At 46.2% G+C, this 16,465-nt stretch overlaps 6 protein-coding genes across 6 annotated transcripts; 3 read left to right on the top strand and 3 right to left on the bottom strand.

Annotated features, from left to right (window-relative positions):
- Positions 1 to 252: 252 nt before the first annotated feature.
- On the bottom strand, positions 253 to 2,379 carry GGS22DRAFT_180743 (HET-domain-containing protein; the record flags this gene model as incomplete). The annotated part of the gene is made up of 2 exons (XM_047963801.1): positions 253 to 2,105; positions 2,373 to 2,379. The coding sequence occupies 2 exons, from the start codon at positions 2,377 to 2,379 to the stop codon at positions 253 to 255; spliced, it is 1,860 nt and encodes a 619-aa protein (XP_047816989.1).
- On the bottom strand, positions 2,282 to 3,525 carry GGS22DRAFT_167999 (uncharacterized protein). Its single transcript, XM_047962069.1, has one exon. It carries the CDS (start codon positions 3,499 to 3,501, stop codon positions 2,536 to 2,538), a length of 966 nt encoding a protein of 321 aa, XP_047816988.1. The 5' UTR covers positions 3,502 to 3,525; the 3' UTR covers positions 2,282 to 2,535.
- Positions 3,526 to 3,817: 292 nt separating this feature from the next.
- Positions 3,818 to 5,591, top strand: GGS22DRAFT_167997 (PLC-like phosphodiesterase). The gene is made up of 2 exons (XM_047962068.1): positions 3,818 to 4,372; positions 4,438 to 5,591. Exons 1-2 carry the CDS (start codon positions 4,155 to 4,157, stop codon positions 5,405 to 5,407), a joined length of 1,188 nt encoding a protein of 395 aa, XP_047816987.1. The 5' UTR covers positions 3,818 to 4,154; the 3' UTR covers positions 5,408 to 5,591.
- Positions 5,592 to 5,608: 17 nt separating this feature from the next.
- Positions 5,609 to 7,440, top strand: GGS22DRAFT_167996 (NAD(P)-binding protein). The gene is made up of 5 exons (XM_047962067.1): positions 5,609 to 5,857; positions 5,939 to 5,958; positions 6,016 to 6,440; positions 6,597 to 6,624; positions 6,692 to 7,440. The coding sequence occupies exons 1-5, from the start codon at positions 5,673 to 5,675 to the stop codon at positions 6,985 to 6,987; spliced, it is 954 nt and encodes a 317-aa protein (XP_047816986.1). The 5' UTR covers positions 5,609 to 5,672; the 3' UTR covers positions 6,988 to 7,440.
- Positions 7,441 to 8,547: 1,107 nt separating this feature from the next.
- Positions 8,548 to 12,170, top strand: GGS22DRAFT_167993 (uncharacterized protein). The gene is made up of 2 exons (XM_047962066.1): positions 8,548 to 9,735; positions 9,794 to 12,170. The coding sequence occupies exons 1-2, from the start codon at positions 8,770 to 8,772 to the stop codon at positions 11,693 to 11,695; spliced, it is 2,868 nt and encodes a 955-aa protein (XP_047816985.1). The 5' UTR covers positions 8,548 to 8,769; the 3' UTR covers positions 11,696 to 12,170.
- A 2,330-nt stretch (positions 12,171 to 14,500) lies between these two features.
- GGS22DRAFT_167991 (uncharacterized protein) lies at positions 14,501 to 16,139 on the bottom strand. The gene is made up of 3 exons (XM_047962065.1): positions 15,577 to 16,139; positions 15,351 to 15,522; positions 14,501 to 15,292 (listed from the first exon to the last, which is right to left on the bottom strand). The coding sequence occupies exons 1-3, from the start codon at positions 15,779 to 15,781 to the stop codon at positions 14,863 to 14,865; spliced, it is 807 nt and encodes a 268-aa protein (XP_047816984.1). The 5' UTR covers positions 15,782 to 16,139; the 3' UTR covers positions 14,501 to 14,862.
- Between the last annotated feature and the right edge of the window lie 326 nt (positions 16,140 to 16,465).

The raw sequence follows: 16,465 nt of genomic DNA, 5'->3' as shown, positions 1-16,465 counted from the left end.
CGAAAACCAAACCTCGTCTTTGCCGTTAAGAGGTGAGGTAGCAGAGCTGACTGTTTTTATACACGCAACTCAATATTGACGCAAAGATATTAAATTGTCATATTTCATGTGATAGAGTGAAGCTGAAAGGAGGTAGAGGGTGTGTGACAAATAATTCAGTTTTGAGGCAAGTCACCCATCCAATTATCATTATACCAGCATTATTTAGTTTTTATATCCCATCTTATTCCCTCTTATGGTTCTGGTCGGATTTTAAGCCAACAGCATTGAACATTGCTGCTCACCGTTCAAATCATCATCCCACATCGTACTGTCAGATAAATCAAATTCGTAAATCGATTCACCTTTCAATAGGACACACACAGCCCAACCTACAATTCGACCTGTCTCAGCCGGGTTTTTTCCGCTTAGTGTTTGTCCTTGAGTACGCCTTACTACAAGCATTGTTTTAGTGCGCAAGTACATATACTCCTTCATGTGAGACATGCCCCTCTCCTTATCCCAGTTCATATTCCAAAGTGGTATCATGGTGTCGCCGGGCTGTAACTGTTGCGAGCTGATACCATAGCCTACGCTATGTTGATGCTCGGATCCGATAGGCTTCATTTTGAATATACAGAAGTCCCCTAGCAAGCGGCTTGTTTGCCTCAAAGTGTCGAGTAGTCTTGTGTGGAACATTTTGGGTAGCTGTTGGATCATTTTGACGATAAATTCGTCATAAGGAGAACTCTTCAATCTTAGATTTTGGTTCGGGTAGTAGAATTGTTCGACTAGATGAAATAATGCAGCCACTGCCATGATTGGGAAAATTGGAGCAAAGATAGATGGGAAGAGCTCTAGTAGAAGGCTTTTGACTTTTTCCGTCCTCTGTTCTTCGGTTCGTATAGGGGAATCGGAATTCGTCGCGTAGACGACACGCCAACCACGCGATCCACCAATCAAAGCATTCCAATGGACCTGAAGAGAACCGTGGTGGAGTTTCAAGGTGGCTTTCGTTGGATATCCGGGTGAAGTGGGATACGGTTCGTAGGTATCAATATTCTTTATGGAAGAATGATAGGGGAGACCTCGTTGTCGGGTATTTGACCAGTCGGGAATCCAAGAGGGATAGTCGACATTAGAAGGTGCGCGGACTGCCCCGAATTCAAACAAGTGAAGCATGAGTTGAAGTTTTATGTCGTTGCTGCCATTTCTCAAGACACTAAAAGCAATTTGTTTATACATCTCAGTCCAATGGGCAGTGTAATCGAGATGAAAACCGTAAGCATTCTGTGCGAGGCCGTATAGGGCAGCTACACGATCTTTGGGTTCAAGGCAACAAGCTTCTTGGAAGGTCCATAAGAGCTCTAGTATCGTGGGCTTTCTTGCTGGAGTATTTAAATTCGCCATCATTTTCATTGGATAGGAGGACATGTCTAGAGCTTGAAACCGTTTTGCTGCTAAGGCAAGTACTGGCAGAGGGATGGAGCAATTCCCACAATGAACAGTAGCTTTTCGGGCAAGACGAGCTTCTTGTATAATCCATCGTCGTGAGAACCAAACCCGGTTAGAGAAATCATCAAAACTCTGTAATCCAGTTCCAGTATTGCCGAAAATGTTCAACATAACATCCACAATGCACTGTGCCATTTTGGCTTGCTTAACTTCGGGGAGAAGGCTAACTTGCCGAAGAAAGGTAAATAATTTTGCGGTTAAGAAGTCCTGAGGGCCTACCCAGATATGAACATCCTTCGCCTCTCCGAATATGCGTCCCATGAGCGGGATTTGGTGCGCTTTTTCAATCTCATCGGCCTGGTTGAGACATATGGCATCGATCCACAAGTAACGCAAGACTTCGAGTTTTCGAAGACGTCTCAATAAAACGTCAACATTAGGAGTGATCCTCAGGTACGAAACATCACCATCGCATGATATTTCCAGGTTCCGCGAGAATTCCGGGTTTCCCCACACATATGAGATAGCAAAGTAATCATTTTTTCGTACTGAACGTCGGTGTTGGACAATCGAACATTTCAGAGGGGCTTCCTCACGCTTCGCTGGGTTTAGCTCAATAAGCCGAATTTCGTCTTCCGCGCTTAGGGGCTCGTAGTGATACTCATTGAAGACTGGCATTATCCGATGCTTGTAGTTAATGGGGGGAATATGCAGTATTGGCAAAACTCCGTATTATGTCGTTGGGTGTTGTGAATTAGAATCTTTCTTAGGGATGCTGTCCGGAATCGATGCATAATTGGCTGTACGTGATCATTCAAACACCCTCCCACGCTGCCCAACCCCACTCAACCAGAACCAACCGACAATAATGCTGGTTGCCTCCCTCCTATTGCGGAAATGCAAAGTATTGAGCTTTAAGCCTCTCGTTGCAATGCTACATATCATGGTCCCACATTTCTATTACACGTGAGGTCCTAAGTTAAAGAGGGAGTCAAAATCAAATCTTAACGTCGAGTCGCAGTTGGATAATAGTGGCATGGCTGTGTCTTTGGTATTCGGGTATCTAGGTTGATGAGCCTCGAGATGCACCCTGTCTTGATATTAAGACTTATGCAAAGAGGGTCGTTTCTCGCTCATCAATTTTCGGTAGGATGCAACAATATCGTCTCTGACAGTTTGTAGTTCCTCTCTTCGTCTTAAGCTCCCCGCAGCCTTCGGAATGCCGCCAACTTCAACAACTGCACCCCCGACCGTAATCTTCTTTTGAGGCTTGACGCTAAACTCCGGCGGCGCTTGAACAACGTCATGTAAGCCGATCTTCGCTTCTCCACGCTTCTTCTTCAATGCTTCCCAAGGATCTTCGTCTGCGTCGGCGATTTCGCCTAGATACTTGGATCTCTTCCCCTTCTTCTTTCTCTTGCCGCCACCTTGTGAATCGAGTTTCCACGTGACGCCCATTTCTTCTTCCTCGAGCTCCTTCTCTGCTTGGAGTTCTAACTCTTCTTCCTTCTTCTCTTTTATTTTTCGTTCTTCCTCCCGCCATTCATCGTATAACTTGTGCATCTTTCTCTCTTTCTTGGTCTTCCATACTTTGAGTCCTAAGGGATCCTTGCCGTTCCTGACTGAATTGTTGATTAGACCGCTAACGGGAAGCGCAGCATCAACTCGAGCAGAAAACTCTGACATGCGTTCGCCAGGTCGGATCGTAGGAATTTCCCGTGTTTCCTTGGCCTCCTTAACTTCAGAATCAGGGGTTGTTGTTGCTGTAGCTGTTTTCTTTTTCTTATTCTTTCCCATCGGTTCATCCCCATTGTCTAATCCAGAACGAGGTTTCTTGCCTCCGGCGAAGGCCATTAATCGTTTGAATGCACGAGGCGCATCGTCTTTTTTCGGTGCATCGCGTTTCCGCTTTAAGTTCTTGCCTGTCTGATTTGGACCTTGTTTCCCTGCGTCGCTTTTTTGCGGTTGTGGCTGTGATTTTACAGGTAAAGGCTTTGCGATTTGCGATGGTGGGAGATCGTATCTATGAAGGGTGTTAGCTTTACATTGAGCGATTAATAATACCATCCTACGTACGTAGAAAGATCTTTCTCCCTGCGTGTATGTTTATGAGGCATCTTGACTGAGATTGTGCTTGTCTGACAAGCTAAGAAAAAGAATATGAAAAGCTTCAAATTCAAATGTTCTGATAAGATTACAGCGACTCCAAAATTTTCGAAGTGTCGGACATCGGTGTCGGTGCCCCACACTTTAGTCCTGAAGATCCTTCTAACTGAATCCAGTCTAGCGTACTTAAGCGGATCTAGGTGCTGGGGACCGACTAGCAATTAAAAGGGACTGATCCAAGTCCAAAATCATCTTTCTTTCAACATTCCTATTTAAAGGCCGATGAACAATGGGATGAATCTTTCCAATTGCATTATCACCTGATGAGTTACACATGTTTATTTGAAAGTAATCCTATAATCAATCAGAGTTATTTTAGTGTATGCGTCGTCGTCCTCTGACTCTGAAGCTCTTCTTGTTACGTTTCGTCTGACCGTCTCATCCGTTGAAGTCATCTATGTCGAAGAACATACCGCGTAATTGGTTCGAACACGCGACAATTAAGCGACCATCGACTCAATCTACTTCAATCTAGTTTAATATTCCGTATACCTCTTCCTTCCCCATCTTATTCTACCTAGGCAGAAATAGAGAAACTGCTTGGTTTAATAAAGATGGGAAGCGTTACGCGCATTGAGAAGAAATTGTCATTAAGTAACCTCTGGAACCGACGACGTGCCCATGACTATGTACCTGTTGATGGTGCCGAAGACAACGAATATGCCGCCGCACCAGGTAAAGAGCCCGCAGGAAATGTAGCACAACGTGCCCCAAAACGACAATGTTGCCAAGGTTATCTTACATCTAGTAGCATATGGGGTTTGACGATACTGTATGCACTGTTAACAACACATGATTAATACCTATCAATTTCGTAAAACTGACGAAGAAACCCAGAGCCGCTATCTTTCTCATACACTTACTAGTATCTACAGCTAGGAGCTTATGGGGTATAGAAGACAACCCAGACAAAATATTCGGTAACTGGGGAAAGCAAGGCACGGGGACCGAGGGTTTGGCTTGGTATCCTACAGATTTCCTCCGAGATATCTTACCGATTCAATGTCATTCCCACAATGACTACTGGCGCAAGGTGCCTCTCTTCTCTGCCCTACACGCCGGCTGTATCGGAGTTGAAGCAGATGTTTGGCTTTTTGACGATGATCCAGAACTCTATGTTGGACATGATACCGCCGCATTGACTCCAAACCGAACCTTCCAGTCTCTCTACGTGAATCCACTGGTAGACCTACTCAATCGGACGAACCCAAGAACAAAATTTTATAATGACACGCGCCGCGGAGTCTTTGATTATGATCCAGAGCAGACGGTTATACTCCTGGTGGATTTCAAGACTGATGGGGCTGAGCTTTGGCCTCATGTTCTCACCCAACTAGAGCCTTTGAGGTCAAGGGGTTGGCTGACTTATTTTGAAGACGGAGTCGTCAATAAACGTCAAATAATTGTCGTGGGAACGGGAAACACGCCATTCGATCTCGTAGTGAATAATCCCACATATAGAGACGTGTTCTTCGATGCGCCGCTTGCAGACATGTGGGAAGATCCCGATGCCCCAGACTCGGAGTCCACGGATGACATCACATACAACGAGACAAACTCACTATATGCCAGTACGAGTTTTGGAGAAACTGTAGGGCATGTTATCACTGGTTTCAGCGATGACCAACTTCGAATAATCCGTGGTCAGATTAAAGGTGCGCATCGAAGAGGACTTAAAGTCCGGTATTGGGACACGCCAGGTTGGCCGGTTGGTATTCGGAATAACGTCTGGCACACCTTAATGAAAGAGGGTGCAGACATTTTGAATGTAGACGATTTGAGGAGTGCCTCAAAAAAGGAATGGTAGATCGGTTTCGATGTAACTTGGTATGTTCACACGATATAAAAGTAGATATTCTATTGTAGTCGGAGCTATTAGAGAGCTCAAGCTCCACTTTAGGGGAGGATGGTCGGGTAGCCGGGGGATGAGGTACCCACAACCCCGCTATTACGTAGCTGGTAAAGACAATTAATTGCCCCTCTAGAGCTCCTCAATCTTCCAAACTCTTAAGCTTCAATTACAGCAAATCTTTAACCAATTCCCAACTCTTCCTCTTTGATCGTCTCTAGCGATGACTGGAAAGACAGCATTGATAACTGGGGCTACCGGCTTACTCGGCAGGGAGGTTGTTAGGGCCTTTGAAAGAGCCAATTGGACTGTAAAAGGGACGGGGTATTCTCGCGCCGACGGCTTATCGATCCTTAAGGTCGACTTGGTAAATGCGAATGAAGTTTCTGTTGCACTAGACAATGTCAAGTATGTTGCAATTAATCTACGTTGACGCATTTCTGTTTCTTCTATGTAGCTTCTTAGCTGACACTCTTTTCTGCGTTGAAGACCGCAAGTTGTAGTTCACTGTTAGTTGTCTCTATGTTGGAGTTGCACCTAAGGTTAAGACAACTGACGGCCACCAGGCGCCGCCAATCGGTTTCCCGACAAATGCGACAAAGACCCCGAAGGCACTCGCGCGATCAACGTAGAGGCTACTAGGAGACTTGCTTCATTATGTGCAAGTCGTGATATCTTCCTAATCTATATATCTACCGATTATGTCTTTCCAGGCAAACCCGGAGATGCGCCCTACGAAGCCGATGCGAAACCGCAGCCTACGAACCTATATGGGCAAACAAAGCTTGACGGAGAGCGTGTTGTAATAGAAGAGTACCAAAATGCCGGCAAGGCAGGACTAGGAGTGGTCCTACGAGTTCCCGTGTTATATGGGGATGCTGAATTACCAACTGAGAGTGCGGTAAACGTGCTTTTGGAGACAGTATGGAAAGCACAAGAGCCGGGTACTAAAATCAAGATGGACCACTGGGCTCTCCGTTACCCTACCAATGGTATGTAAAGAGGCCCCTGCTACGAGATGCATGAGATGCTGACTTGTTCGCAGTATGTCACAATGTTCCTCGCATATACTTACCCTCCCCTTTAAATAAGTCTACTCGATCGCGAGTAAACACCTGTGTATCTAAACAATATTAACACGTTGCAGACCGAGGACGTGGGACGGGTGTGTCATGGTAAGTTACTCGTATTTTATTCCAATTACCTTAACATTCATATATCCTCATTTTTAACATCCTTCAGATATCTCCGTGAAATATCTGGGCTCCGATGACTTATCAAAACTCCCCAATATTCTACAATTCTCTTCCGAGGATAAATATACCAAGTACGAGATCTGTAAGCTCTTTGGCGAGATAATGGGATTGCCTATTACAGCCATCGAGCCTAACACCGAAGGGAACGATCCCAACGCGTCGGTTCAGAGGCCGTACGACTGCCATCTTAGTACCAAGAGGCTCAAGGATCTCGGCATAGATGTGTCTACACAAGATTTCACCGGTTGGTGGAGGTGGAATGTCAGAGCGTTTAGAAAATAAGGGTCTAAGACATCGACTCATCGTCGCATAATGTCTGTAAGGGACTCAAACATTCAATGCCTCCCGTGGTCTGGCCAAAGCCACAATGTCTTCATTTTATTCAGACGCGTGATACAGTCAATATCACGATGTTTGCCTTAGGTCCAACCTCTTAATATAACGAGGCCATTTCAAGCGAGTTGGAAATGAAAGAGCTGAAGCCGGTCAGCTGTGGAGATGAGCATAACAGAGAAGCCGACAAGTGGCAGCCACACACTTACGAAGCCCGCAAGTAATTAATTCCAATCTTCCTTGGTATATCTTGAGCCAAACCTTGATTTATTGACAATGCCATATCCCGCTTTACGGTGATATATCAAATGTCTCTTGGAAATTCCATCAAAATAGGACCTCGTGTTTTGTGAGCCCCTTGCTTTTTACCTAGTACGCAGAAGACCAGGTGCTAAAAATAACGTTAATGCCCCTACGCCTCGGGTACCTACCTACCCGCACATAAAATATCAACGAGAAAAACTTCACTGTTGTAGATACATAGAAGCTATTTCGATTTTTGGATTTGAGGTACTTTTGTTGAATCCATTCTTCTTTCCTATGAGACTTTGTATGGAGGGCTTGTGATTGGATAGCCTAATCTACAACTCGTGTATACTCCTAATATAAACTCTTTTTCATGCATCATGATCATAAGGTGATCTAAGATGATTAAAGGTCACGAAGTTTGTTGTCATGTGCAACACTATAAATTGTCTTATATGAGACTCGTGCCAGCCACATGGGAAGTTGAATTGGGAAGTAGGACATGCATTGCATTCTTCTTGCCTTACGCCGTAGATCCGGGAGAAGTAGTTTTACGTTGGGATGCAGCGACGGCGCGCTACTGCTAAATTTTACGAATTTTAGCCTTTTCGTACCAGGAAGGCACGTTGGGGATCGAAGCATTGGCTGCTAATGGCCCAGTGATCACTGACGCAATGCGGGATCCCCTGCATTGTAATAATGCGCCTGAACTTACCCCTGCATACAAATTTTACTTAGGCCAATTGTGCCAAGCTCAAGATACTCTCCCGCTTTTTTTTTCTCCTGCTCGTCAGACAAGCACCCACAAGCACCCACAAGCTTGGGAAACTGGTCGACGAAACATTCTTCGCTATGATTTAGAATATCCACAATAGTCAGACCCGATATGGATACTGGTCCCTTGTGTCCCCTGTCATCTTATTATAATTTTCCTGTCAAATAAGTTGATCCTCTCGGCAATCTGCCAAATTTGATCAGTCTCTTTGATTCACTTAATCCCCTTTTATGATAAGATCGTCCTCGCGCATCAGTGGATGATCAGTGGATAATCGCCGCCAATGAAGTTGTCAACACTTCTCGACAGACTACACTTATACATATTATTATAATGAGCAAGAGAGAATATTAGAAAAAAAGGAGAGTCCTAGCCTATAACCTAGGATCTAGCGCCACATTCGTTACTAAGAACATACGTGTATCTGCCAGCTATCTGACGCGCCGTCGACTGTCGCGTCGTCATCTTCGTTTGGGAAATATCAAGATTCTTCCTCGGCCATTGCGCTTAAGCTTATTTAAGATACGATCTATACTTGAGTTCTTTTCCACCTTGCCGAGAACCGTCGCTATCTGTCTTATGGACCGGAGACTGAACTAGCGGTTAAGAAAGCACGGTTCACTTTTTTGTTGTGTGCCCATTGCTACCGTGCCGGTATCTTTAGGCGTCTTGGGTTCCACTGAGTCCTGACCCCTGGTATTGTACATGCGATGTCGACAGGGTCCGAGACGGTCACCGTGCCGGCAACCCTTTCGCCGCCCAATTTCTTCTCACCTGATAAATTTCCTGCCGCGCCTAGACATAATTCGCAAACTCAAAATTTAGAAGATAGGAGTTATTCCATGACAACAAACCCGACTACCAAAATGAATATTCAAACTGGCAATCGAGATAGCGGCAGCAGCCAGCAACAAGACTCTCAATCTGGTAGCACTATTGCTCGGTCCATGTCTCGCTACCGCAGACGAACAAGTAGCGTTACTGTCAACGCCAATGCTACCCAGAAAATTAATTCCGATCCACCACCCCCATGGGAACCTCCGAATCGACCCCCTGTGCCAACTATACCAAGTCAGTTAAAGACCGCCATCATAACACAAAAAGAGAGTGATGCCCCCGCCGCCTCGTCCAATTCCTCTCCGCGAAGTCAACCGCGCCGTACCGACTCTACGCAAAGGCACACATCTCGTCGAAGCATGGCGGAAAACTACCATCAGAACCGACCTAGCACAGCGAAAAGCACGAAGAGTGGAAAGAGTGAAGAGAGCACGTGGCGGAGGTTAGCTAGCCGAGATGGGCGCCGTAATAGGCTAAACAGTGACGAAGATGACGAGGCGGCGAGGCGAGAAATCGCTCGCGTGGAGGCCGAAAACAATCGGTTGCTAATCGAGCAGAAGAAGAAGGACCTCGCGAGGTTAGAAGTGGAGTTGGCGAATACACATAGGACATCAACTCACTCGCAGCCATTGAAGCCTAAGAGTCCCGTAATTGAAAAGTTTGTTATGTTGACTAAAGGACGGAGAAACAAGGATGGTTTGTCGCCGGGACTATCTCCCACGTCATCGAATATAAGTATCGAGCCCACGAAAGCCTCATCGACCTATATAGAACCTGGCGGGCGAGGTATCGTGCCTCAGACAGATGCGCCGCACTCCGCGATTAATGCCGGGGACCGAGTAAGTGTGGAACGATAATTTCTGTTGGTACGGGGTTGTATACTAACCTGCTATTTAGAATGTCGCGGTGCGCTATAGGCAACATACCCTGAGCTTGGAAATAACGCCCGAGACGACAGCAGACGACATAATAATAGAGACGTCTAAGATGATGGGCTCCAACGATATTAGTCCAGAGAATTGCATTGTGTCGGAAACATACGGCGTATTAGGTCTCGAGCGTCGTTTAAGGCGTTACGAAGCTATCCGGGACGTCATGAATTCTTGGGATCGCGATACTCAAAATCAATTGATAGTCAAGGTATTGGATTCCGAAGAAGAAGATTGGGATCTTGACATCAAATCAGTTCCAAACCGTCGCGAACCACCTCAAGGGATTCAATTGTATATGTATCATTCGAATCGACCGGGAAAGTGGAATAAGAGATGGATCACGCTTCTCGACAATGGGCAGCTCCTCTCCGCGAAGAAGCCAAATGCCAATTCGACGGACAAGGATACAACAGGTCTCTGTCATTTATCCGATTATGATATCTATACGCCCACGGAGTCACAGATGCGGAGAAATATCAAACCGCCGAAACGGTATTGCTTTGCAGTAAAGAGTCAGCAGAAGACAACAGTATTCATGAATACTGAGAATTACGTTCAATACTTTAGCACGGAGGACCCCAAGATCGCCGCTCAGTTCAGAGAGAAGGTTCAGGGTTGGCGTAGTTGGTATCTTGTGGATCGCAGGCCTGTGGTTCCGAAAGCATCAAGGAAAATCTCAATCAGGAAAACTGATGACAAGCCGCCTCAAATTTCACTACCCGCTATTAGCCAGACGCCGAAGAAGTCGGAAAACGTTGCTTCGATGAATGGACATCGCCTTCGAGTATCAGTCGACGAAACACCGTATTCAATCGGCAAGTTTGAGCCACTGCTTGATATGAAGCGCTTCGATAAGCGGTTGTCTCAATTTGGACAAGATTTCTTACCCCCAGTACCTAACATATCGACTATGCCAAAGGAGATCCCAGCGCATCATCTCCATTTTACTCCCAAGGAAGAAAAGCGCGAGCGAAAGTTGATAGATCGCATCCATTCAGCTGCCGATGACGGTTTCACCGGCAATGGCTTGCTTGGTGAAGGATATGAAGAACGCAAACAAGCTCACACCGAGACAGATAGACCAGATCGAGGGCGACAAAGATCTAGAGACGCTGGATTTACCGATGGACCTTCACTTCTGAATAGAAAATCCGAGCCGGAAACGCCGGGCCACAAACCCGAGTCTCCCTCCTGGTTCCCTTCAGCTCTTGAACACTCTGCTAGAAAACGCAGTGTTGGTCCTCCCTCAAACCGCCCCAGTACCTCTGCAGGTGTTATGCACCATACACACTCGCATGCGCGCAGACCATCGCTTAACTCATCATCCCGCCCGCCTCTTCCTCTAAATGGCAAACCTCTACTACACGAACATCCGAATCCGCTCTCTTCACAACCAATCGGAATGTCGCATTCGAACCGTCGCGAAAAGCCGAAACCCCTCGTTAACCTCGAACCAACCTTCAAAGAAGCACCGCAATGGGCCAAAGGGAAGCAAGGCCACGGTGTCAAAGCACCAGAGGGTACGACCCACCTAGTTGATCTCATCATTCCGAACGAACCAACCGACGCCGAGCCGGACCTACCAGCTCGAAGCGCCCTCCGTCGCCCTCCCAATACCGCACCTCTTCCGAGTCTCTCCCGAACACGGAGTAAAACCCAGGGAGCTCCTGCCCCAAGATTATCGGCTGTAGAGGGTGTACCACCCGTTCCGTCTTTACCTGGAAATATGGGAAGCCGAGAGCCACTCAAGTCTCACCCACCCCCGCGAAGCAGGGAGCGGGAACGGGAAAGGCCAAGAGAGAAAGACCGCGACTACAATGCGTATAATTCCGTGCCCGGCAGAGCGGGTACGCTGAAAGTTGTATAAGTTGCTAGGTGCCTACTAAGCATTTAATCATTAATGCTGTTTGAAACTTCACTCACTTATTTATTTTGTTATTGGGAGGACCTATCATCTATATATTTAATATCTTTACTTACACCTATACCAACACCATATCTGGAAAGCAGCGGAGTTCTGGGAATGCGGACGCATAGTCGACGAGACCGAGCGAGCGAACACGATATTCATACCACGGAATGTGAGAGGCGCATGTTCTTTTGGCCGATGCTTTTAGGCGGACGGGAGCGTACGGAGTCCTGTGTATCATGGGATATGGACGTCTGCATATTAACTAGTATGTTTTTTTGGCATGATGTGTATTTGTCGGGACGATGGATGTCTTGACTGCGCTATTATACGGCCGATGGGCTGAGATATATATACCAACCTACTACCTACTTACCAAGGTATTTACTTTACCTTAGGTGTAATAATAATATTGAATTAAGAATACATGATATAATGTTCTTGGGTCTCATAATTCTTTTTTTTTATGAGTGGAAGTTGGGTGGTGGTGGTCATACCCCTATTCCCAGCCCCACTATTAGCGAATATGTCAACTCATCGTCTACGAAGTACCAGACCGGACATCACGATTAGAAATCCCCTTTCTATATAGGTAGGTAATTATGAAAAATTAGACTCCTCAATGGGTATTCCGCGATCGGTTCCAATCCCCCTAAACAAAGAAAACGCCAATTAAAAAGCCACGAGCAAAATAAATCTACTTCGGCGGCTCATAATACGTAAACCGCTGCACCCCATCCAACAATCTCCTCGCCCTTCTCTCCTGCTCCGCCCTATCCTCCTCCACCCTCCCACAGATATCACTCATCCTCACATGCTCCCCCTGCTGCAACCGCATCTCCTCAATCCGTCTATCGTACTCCCCCAACGTCTCGATTATCACCCGTAACATCGTCATGTGCAGCGCTATCTGTGTCTGCGTGTTGGGGTTCGCGTCGTATTTGCTTAGGCTGACTTGCAGTCGGTGTAGGTTGTGTTCTGCCCAGGTGATGTTCTTCTGGATGCTGGATTGCGTGGACCGCGTTGGTGTGCTGGTGCCCGGGGCGAAGGCTGGGAGGTGTCTGGAGAGGGATTGGATTGCGGTTAGGAGGGGGTGGATTTCGTTGGGTAGGAGGATTGAGGGGGTAGTTTCGGACATGGTGGGTTTTGTTGTTTTGTGCTGTTTGTTGCTTGGGAATATATGTTTTCGGTGTGTTTTTGGGGTTTCCGGTTGTGGTTGGGAGATTGGGGGAAGAGGGAGAGAAGAATTGTTTATGAAGGAAATAGCTTCGTGATGCCCACGTCAGGTATGAGTTGCAAGTCTTGGCCTAGTGTTGAGGGATGAACGCGTCGAGGACAACGTCTCCAGTCAGTCAATTAGAGGTACCAAGTCAAGAACCTCACAGGGTAACTCATTTGGTGATGTTATGCCCTTGGCTGTGCTGAATCATTATGATGGTGAGCGTTAATTAACTCCTACAGCAGATAAACTGAGTGTGTGTATCTCACATGCCCCTTGCACCCTAATAATACCTATCTAATGGATAAATGGACGCTACTCTATATGTTGGCCCCTCCCTCTACCCCGTAATCGTATCCTTGATTCGACATATCATCATCTAGGGGTATATTCTCAAGATCCAAGACTTCCCCTTTTTCAGCCCGCATCCTGGCACACTCACGGGCGAACATTCTAAACTTCGAGACCATCCTGTTCAGCCTCTCTATCCCAACCTCGATGTGCTCGTACGTCTCAGAACCTTCCTTATAGTTATCCTTCATCAAGATAAGCTGGAATAACGCCCAGTTTACTGATTCGATGCTCTCGTAAATAGCGACTTGTAGAGTTTGTAGATATTCAAGATTCTCATCGGGCTGCGGCTCGTAGATCGAGATGTTGGATTCGTGTTCCTCAGTCTGCCTCAAAAGAGGCTCGATATTCTCTTCGGTGAGAGGTATCCACTCGTCGTAGGTTGTCACGTTCTGAGCCATGTTGAATGGTAGTATGGATTTACGAATTAGGTACCTAGTAGGTATTACGTTCTCCTTTTACATAAGACGAAGAAAGTTGAGTTCGTTAGAGGTCTTGGAAACTGGGAGAGTCAGAAGAGATTGCTTAGCCTTTTTAATTATCTCCCGCATGTAAACCAACCTCACAATACATAAAAGGTCCACGTCATATATGGAGGTAGGTTCTATGGTGGTACTTTGTGAGATCATAACCCCAAATACAGACAAGAGTGACTGTACTGGCTAGGTAGGCTCTTGATAACCTTTTTGAGTTGGAACAGTGCCCAGGTGTACATACTTAGGCAGGCACCTACTTAATATTCATGCATCTATCCTACTCAGATACTATTCACGACGCTTTCGGCTATATCATGGTGTGCACACTTTTGCCCTTGCCAGAGAAACGGCGGAGAGTTGGTCTGTGGATGATTAGAACTTCATTTGGGGTTCCGCTCCACCTTTTATATCTACCATGCCATGTTTTCCTGTCTGTTGCGAAGTGTGTGTTTTCTTGATGTTTGAAATAACTTGTCTATCTTGTTGCTGAGTCTGCCTTGGCGGTGCGAATGGGAAAAGCAGCAACAAGACTACTTTATGATTATTACCTAGGTAGCATTGCATAGTTCAGTATGGTATCTGCTTTTAGATGCAGAAATTCAAGGACAGTTAAGGCTACGATGGTCGGATAGGGGATAGATGAGGGTTTGGGGAGAGGCGGTATTGTGCTTGTTTTTGTCATTCGCTTGTAAATAGGTACTTTGGAAGATCTACCTGGGTAGTTCGTAATGTTTCTTATTATATAGAAGGGTATAACTTAAATGATAATGTGTTTATTGTTAAATTCTCCTTGGACGTGTTCGTGTGGAGCTATGCGTGTTCTGTCCAGCTTGCTTGCTAGGTATGCCTCATTGTAAGAGTCCCAAACCACTACTTTGAAACCCCCCAGTCTATTTCCTCGCGATTATTACCAAGCATCAAATAACTTCGCCCCTTTCTATACATACAGTACCATGCTCAAAACTTAATAGAGTAACACAAACCCCTTTCCTCAAGCCATAGTGGCGCAAACGCCACCCCCTTATCTTTCCTCCATATTAAACTTCCAACTTGTGTATATCGGTATGGTAGGAAGACAACTATGCAATAATTGATGGCCCGGTTGACCTGTGATCCAGGAAAGGACGCTGATCGTCCTCTTGTTTGCTCTTCTTGCTTTTCCAAGACTTATACGCATACCAAGTCCCGATGACGCCGGCGATCGTCGCTGGTAGGCCGAGCCCTAAAGCTGTCCCTAGTGTGATCTTGTCCGATGTCGATAGCCCACTAGATGAGCTTGATGGGCTGGGCGCGCTAGTCGTCGGCGAGGTGTTGGTTGAATTGTTATTAATCGCTGTTTGAATGCCGATGAACATAGTCGTCGGGCCGGCCGTACCAGACGTTGAAGCATCCCAAGCTAAGAGCCTACCGGGCTGGAAGTAAGTCTGTGTGCATTGTATTAAAGTATATCCTTCTGCGTCCGCTCCGGTATATGTGTTCCAGACGCAGGCGGGGTACTTTGAATTCGTGCTGGATTGTATAAAGATTAGATACACCCTAAGTAATGCAAGATCGCCTCATTGCTTACCAACAGCCGGTACGGGGCCCTACGGAATATTGCTGGTATACGTTATAGTTTAGACATGTAGTATAGACAACTCCGAGAAGCTCTTTCTTTGTATTGGTCTGAACGCAGCCGATGGCGTTGTTGTCATGGTCCTGAACACAGCTGTATCCGGAATAACATATATATGGGCTTGCTAATTTCTACTTAGTTATCGTTGTCTTCGACGCAAGTATAGGCTAGTAGTTACCTGCATCTCCGCGATAGTAACCGCAAAGACCACCAGCCCTATCTCTTGCCTCTAAATCTATTACCGGTGGTGGTGTTTGTATAGAAGTAGGTATCTCGTCAGTGGAGAGAGAGGTTGTTGGAGCAGCTGTGGATATGATTATAGCACCAGAGGATCGACCAAGGAGATATGGAAGTATAAAGAACGGAGCCGTTATGCAAAACATGGTGAATATAAGGTAGAGTCCCGTCGACTCCCACAACTTGACCAAACGAATGATAAAATATTATGAAAGATTAAGGTAGGAACTTGGACGACCCGACTGAGATGGGAATATCTGCGGGGATTTCTTTTGCATTCGATGATCTGGATGGCCTAGAGCCGCACATGCTTACATGGTACAAATCATTTTTATCCATGCTTGTTTTCGTGTTCAGCTCATGCAGACCGAATAAGATAGTAGGGACTAATTTCCGCTCATGGTTTAAATCCTAGATTGCCTCGAGTCTAGGGTGGACAATTGGGTGTCATGACTAAAGGATCTTTGGTCACCACTCTCATCGCTGGTTGCCTGGGTATGTATGATAGGTCTCCTACTTAGTCTGCTAGTGAGGGTGGCGTCTGGCGCAGCTTACAAAGGTGCGCTACCTGCACTCTAAAGCCCTGTTAATATCTAGATCAGTGATTGGTTTACCAAGTGATCGGCACGTGCAAGGGTAGCAGCTCGCATGTCTCGTTAAAGATATCTGCATGCAAAGGGTGTGGGTCTATTGGACCGACCTACAGCGGAGTTGGCTTGTCGTGGGGACAATATCGTAATAGACTTCTTATGGGGGGTGGCAGAAAAGAAATACACCTTCACTCCATCATATCATGAAATTTCATGAAGGAATTCCATCCAGGACGCGTT

Source organism: Annulohypoxylon maeteangense, assembly GCF_022496945.1.
Source record: "Annulohypoxylon maeteangense strain CBS 123835 unplaced genomic scaffold GGS22scaffold_13, whole genome shotgun sequence".
Classification (NCBI taxonomy): Eukaryota; Fungi; Ascomycota; class Sordariomycetes; order Xylariales; family Hypoxylaceae; genus Annulohypoxylon; species Annulohypoxylon maeteangense.
The sequence above is the reverse complement of the archived record's forward strand: the minus strand, read 5'-3'. Positions and strand labels throughout refer to the sequence as shown.

Excerpts from the sequence above, each read along its gene's own strand:
- GGS22DRAFT_167991 (XM_047962065.1), bottom strand. The coding sequence starts at position 15,781 with ATGTTTTGCATAACGGCTCCGTTCTTTATACTTCCATATCTCCTTGGT. Across the intron at positions 15,523-15,576 it reads TTACTATCGCGGAGATGCAG|CAAGCCCATATATATGTTAT; the intron begins GTAACTACTAGC and ends AGTAGAAATTAG. Across the intron at positions 15,293-15,350 it reads GGGCCCCGTACCGGCTGTTG|CACGAATTCAAAGTACCCCG; the intron begins GTAAGCAATGAG and ends TATACAATCCAG.
- GGS22DRAFT_167993 (XM_047962066.1), top strand. The coding sequence starts at position 8,770 with ATGTCGACAGGGTCCGAGACGGTCACCGTGCCGGCAACCCTTTCGCCG. Across the intron at positions 9,736-9,793 it reads CGATTAATGCCGGGGACCGA|AATGTCGCGGTGCGCTATAG; the intron begins GTAAGTGTGGAA and ends CCTGCTATTTAG.
- GGS22DRAFT_167997 (XM_047962068.1), top strand. The coding sequence starts at position 4,155 with ATGGGAAGCGTTACGCGCATTGAGAAGAAATTGTCATTAAGTAACCTC. Across the intron at positions 4,373-4,437 it reads ATATGGGGTTTGACGATACT|AGCCGCTATCTTTCTCATAC; the intron begins GTATGCACTGTT and ends GAAGAAACCCAG.
- GGS22DRAFT_167999 (XM_047962069.1), bottom strand. The coding sequence starts at position 3,501 with ATGGTATTATTAATCGCTCAATGTAAAGCTAACACCCTTCATAGATAC.
- GGS22DRAFT_167996 (XM_047962067.1), top strand. The coding sequence starts at position 5,673 with ATGACTGGAAAGACAGCATTGATAACTGGGGCTACCGGCTTACTCGGC. Across the intron at positions 5,858-5,938 it reads GTTGCACTAGACAATGTCAA|ACCGCAAGTTGTAGTTCACT; the intron begins GTATGTTGCAAT and ends TCTGCGTTGAAG. Across the intron at positions 6,441-6,596 it reads CTCTCCGTTACCCTACCAAT|ACCGAGGACGTGGGACGGGT; the intron begins GGTATGTAAAGA and ends AACACGTTGCAG.